At 40.8% G+C, this 4,478-nt stretch overlaps 1 protein-coding gene across 1 annotated transcript in view; it reads right to left on the bottom strand.

Moving 5' to 3' along the window:
- The window catches only part of TOP1 (topoisomerase (DNA) I), a gene marked incomplete at its 5' end in the record, with an annotated part of 37,706 nt that overhangs the window by 15,399 nt on the left and 17,829 nt on the right, over positions 1-4,478 (bottom strand). The window contains one exon of the mRNA XM_009998798.1: positions 409-524. Within this exon, the coding sequence (XP_009997100.1) occupies positions 409-524 (116 nt within the window). The remainder of the gene's footprint in view (positions 1-408; positions 525-4,478) is intronic.

Consider the following 4,478-nt stretch of genomic DNA (forward strand, 5'->3'; position numbering starts at 1 on the left):
TTTATTCCACTTATGCCACCAAATGATCATGAATTTCGTCACAGATGATGGAAGTTGCAATTCATAAGGTTAAAGAAAACAGAGCAATGGAATTACTGCAATTACATCTCCTACTGGCTCTACACTGCGACTCTGTGGCGTAAGACACTCATACTGCTGAGGAACCTGAGAGATTTACCACCATAACAGAGAACAAGTTCATCTCTGTGTCAACTCAGTAAGCAGAAATCAGCAGGCTCTTCCTTTCCTTCCACAGATCATTCCTTCACTTAGCTGTTCAGAAACTTCTTTCAACCTAACCACTAAAACAAAACCACCTCCTCGTCTCTTCAGTCCCCGGAAGAACGCCACAATACCCTGAGAATGTTTATTTCTCTTCCCAGCAAGTGGAAACACAGATTCACTCACCATCATAATAAAACTTGACATTTTCAGGCAGAGGTTCATATGGTGGAGCAAATACAGGACCTTTGTGCTCTAGGAACTTCCATTTAATGCCTTCAGGGTAGCGCTCTTCTTCCCACCTTCAAGAGAGAAATATGAACCAATACAGTTTCAAGCTCCTAATCTTCATTTTATTACTATGTGGGTGTAAGAGTATGCTAAAGAAAATCAGCAAGCAATCACTGCTTTGCCAGGCACAGACCAAATACAAATATCCAATGCACAGTCACAATGTAATTATTTCCCCCTTCCCCCCCTTTTTTAAAAAAAGGGACAGCATGTCCACGAAAAGAACACCTTGAGTTACAGGTTATCTGATGACACCTCACCTCTCACTTGCTGCTCTTTTCACAAAACCACATAGCTGAGAAAGCTTAGGACTTAAGAAAAGGAAGAATTCTGTCTCATAAAAGAGCCAGGATCAAGCCAAATTAGAGTCAGCTGCAATCTAACACCAGGTCTGGGATGCCTGCTCAGCAAAGCCAAACAATTGTAGTATATTATGCAGCTGCTTTCAGATGTGGACAAGTATGCCATTAAGGGCAGAGATAAAGAAACAGATGTTCATTTATGACGTAAATGAGAACAAACCTGCTTGGACAAGACTAAAACCTGCCCTGTCATTTAAAATTCATTCCAATTCTTTGGTAAGAAAAACATACTTGAAGAAAAACAGTGTAGCACGGGAAAATTGCAAACTTGCCTTAAAGCACATGTACATGTTGTGATGAATCAGGTATCACAAACCAGCAAGGCAGGCACCACCAACCCCACATTCCCACTCAACAAACTCACAGGGTCAGCAATTCAGCTACAGAGAAATGGGGTCCTGCCAGGCCAGGGTCACCCCCCACCTCCAGTTCCCAGTACCCTGTGACAAGCCACCAATTCCACACTTATCTCCTCTACACTTCTTTCATGATAACCAGAACATCACTGCTACATGCTGCTGGCATAGGATTCCCTGCTGAGAAAGGCTATTTTACCACAGTGATTAATCAACTGGAAGACCATTAACCTGTCACAGCACTTGGTCTTTGAATTGCCCAGACAAGGTTGTCGAGGAGCCATGACAATAAAAAAAGGGTTGAAGCTTCCCTCTAGTGTCAGCCTGACAGAGCAGCCCTGTTTTGGGTGCAACAGCAGCTGGGAAAAGGTGTGCATGTACTGCATGAGCCCCAGGAACTACCATGCACAAACACAGATCACTTCATCCCCACAGAGATAACAAGAGTCACTGTACAGAACATAAGCACTGTAGAGAGGAAAGAAAGACACTCAAAATGTTTCACTTATGCCTCACTAATTTAGCAGTAACCATTGTATGGGACACACCACTTTGCTGTATTTTGAAAGGTGCCGACTTGGACCACAGCACCTTTTTCTTACAAGAATCACAGCAACATCTTCTACAGCCAAGTGCACAATCCCAGCCACCAGCACAAAACCTACATGTCAGATTTCAGCCCTTGGCTAGGAAGAAGGCTTGAGTAAACTATGTTGATAGGAGAAAATAATATTGACATTTGAAGTCTAGATCCCAAATATTTATATTGCTAGTGACTGTGGTTTTTTCATTAATTAGAAGCTAGAAACCTAAATATTTTGTCACATATAGGACTATGTTCTTCCACCCAGAAACTCCTTCCAGCTAAACAAATCTAAACCAATGTGCCTCCCCTCCCAGCAAGAAAAAGCTTACCCTCTCTGACAGTGAGTGTTTTCATTCCAGTAAGTAAAAATGAGGCAGTCATTCACAGCAGCCACTACTTTTCAGGATAGGTTTGTCATTTTTGCTTTTCAGCTGTGGCTTTTGAGGATTTATCATTCTGGTATTTTACTTGATGAGAAATTCTGTTCCTGTACCATTCCTTTTTTTTTTTTTTCTAAAGGATGAATGCAAAACAGGAGTACTAGAAAGGCAGCTGAAGTACATTGTGCCTTTTGGGAGAGCTACAAGAAACATGGCCTAAAGCTAACAGAAAAGTTTGCCAAGATCACAAACCTTTCCCAATCCCACCTGCACCTTCCTAAACCTTTTATCTTAACACTGATGTACAAGGTAAAAGTGAACCTCCTGAGTTTAGCCCATTATTCATCCTCATTTGGTTTTAAACAAGAAAAGACCCATTACAGCAACACTGCTTAAAGTAGCTCCTGCTCCTAAAGCAATGCTGTACCAACGATTTTGTGGGAGTAAGGAGAATGCTGCCTATTAGGAATTATTTCAGCTGGAACCGTGCTAATCAGTTCCTTGATTAAATCCCACACCAAACCTGTCTAAGGATACCAAGCTGGGTCAGGAAGGTAGAGCTGGAGAGGGTTTTTCAAGGAGTGAAAATAGAGAAGATTCTTAGGAAAAAAAACCAGAATATACCTCAGGAGTATGTTATTTCAAAGAAATGAACTTGCTGTACCACAAGGTGGGAGAAGTGCTCATGAGGTATACTTCTGGATCACATATTCTACACAGGCTGACAGGGTGTGAAAGTGACCTCTAAAAGAACTCCACATGGTGATGAACGGGGCCAATGCCTTGGGAATGTCTAGCATCAAGCACTCACATAAGTGAGGATGAAAATGCTCAAGGCAGCAAGCACTTCAGGAAGCAGACAAAAAAAACCACCAAGATATATCAGACCTTCAGGAAATTGTCTCACATGGAACATAAAATGCCCTTAAGAGACACCACTGAAGTGCAGGTGAAGCCCTGACCAACAAATGCACACTATACAAAGCTGCAGATGGATGACAGGAACATGGGCAGAAAGATGCAGTTACCTGCTGCCAAATTTTGCAAAACCTGCTTTCCAAGGCAGATTTCCTCCACAGTAAGCACAAATGGCATAGCTTAACACAGCTACCTGGGACTGTGCTGCCAAGGCAAGTGAGAGGAGAACAGCGTGGCTTTCCAGTAAAGCTTTGCTGTTAAAGGATGCAGATTACAAGAAAAGGGAGCTGTGATAGCAGCATATTAAATTAGATAGAAGCAGCAAGGGCAGCTGAGACAAAGAAAAAAGACAGCAGATCGTTAAGGGTTAAAGAGACCTTCTGTAGTTTCCTACTGCTTCATGTCCCTGTAGTTTGTTAATGTCAAAGCACATTAAAAATATGCTGTCAAAAGGATGAAGAAAAAAGTGGACTGTTGAGAAAAATAAATAAATCAGGATAGTTTTGGGGAGAGATCTGAAAACCAAACTTCTAAGAAAGCATACAAGCATGAAAAAAAAAGCAAGACCCAATGTTCTGAGGAAGCTGTGACAACAAAAGAAGAATATGCAGAGACTATAAAGACTACAGAAGAATATTTCTTTTTAAAGGTGAATCAGTAAGAGTGACAGTAAAAGGACAAAAGACTGAACCTGAAAGGAATGAAGATGCCAAGGCGTTATCCAACATTACAGATAAAATAGCCAAATGATGGCAGAAAAGGAAATGCCCATGGAAACATCATCCCCAAAAGGTCATAAAAATACAGGCGATTACAGGAGTGCAGTAAACAAACACACTTTTGAAAATCACATATGCATTAAACTGAGAGAAGTACTAAGGCCCAAACTTCAAAATACACAAGCAATACATCTTCAAATCCAGCAAGAACAATAGCTTAAATTACTGTGGATAGTTAAAAAAAACATCCAGATTTCTCACACAGAGCACTATTGATGCAGCACAGGCCTACCTAACGATCCACAAAGTTCAGATTTATTTTAAAAAGGTTCTAAAAAATTTGAAGAGTGAGTGAAAGCACAACTGTAGTTGCCAAGTGATGCTACTTTAGGATCCAGGGCAAGACAAAAAGTTCTTTCCATTCAAAACTTATTTTCAAAATTATTTTTTTCAAACAGCCTAAACTTAACTGGTCACTTGACCAACTTTCATTTTTGTACCAGAGGCAGCAGCATCTTTGAGAGGTTGATATCCAGCTAGAATAAAAAGGTAGATGGCTTCTAATTTTGTCCCTTCTATGTAGCATAGCTAAGACCTACTACAATGCAGTTAATACATCCGCACATATTTAAATATTCCTGCTG

The sequence above is a fragment of the Chaetura pelagica genome, unplaced genomic scaffold, assembly GCF_000747805.2.
Source record: "Chaetura pelagica isolate M959 unplaced genomic scaffold, ChaPel_1.0 scaffold275, whole genome shotgun sequence".
Taxonomy (NCBI): domain Eukaryota; kingdom Metazoa; phylum Chordata; class Aves; order Apodiformes; family Apodidae; genus Chaetura; species Chaetura pelagica.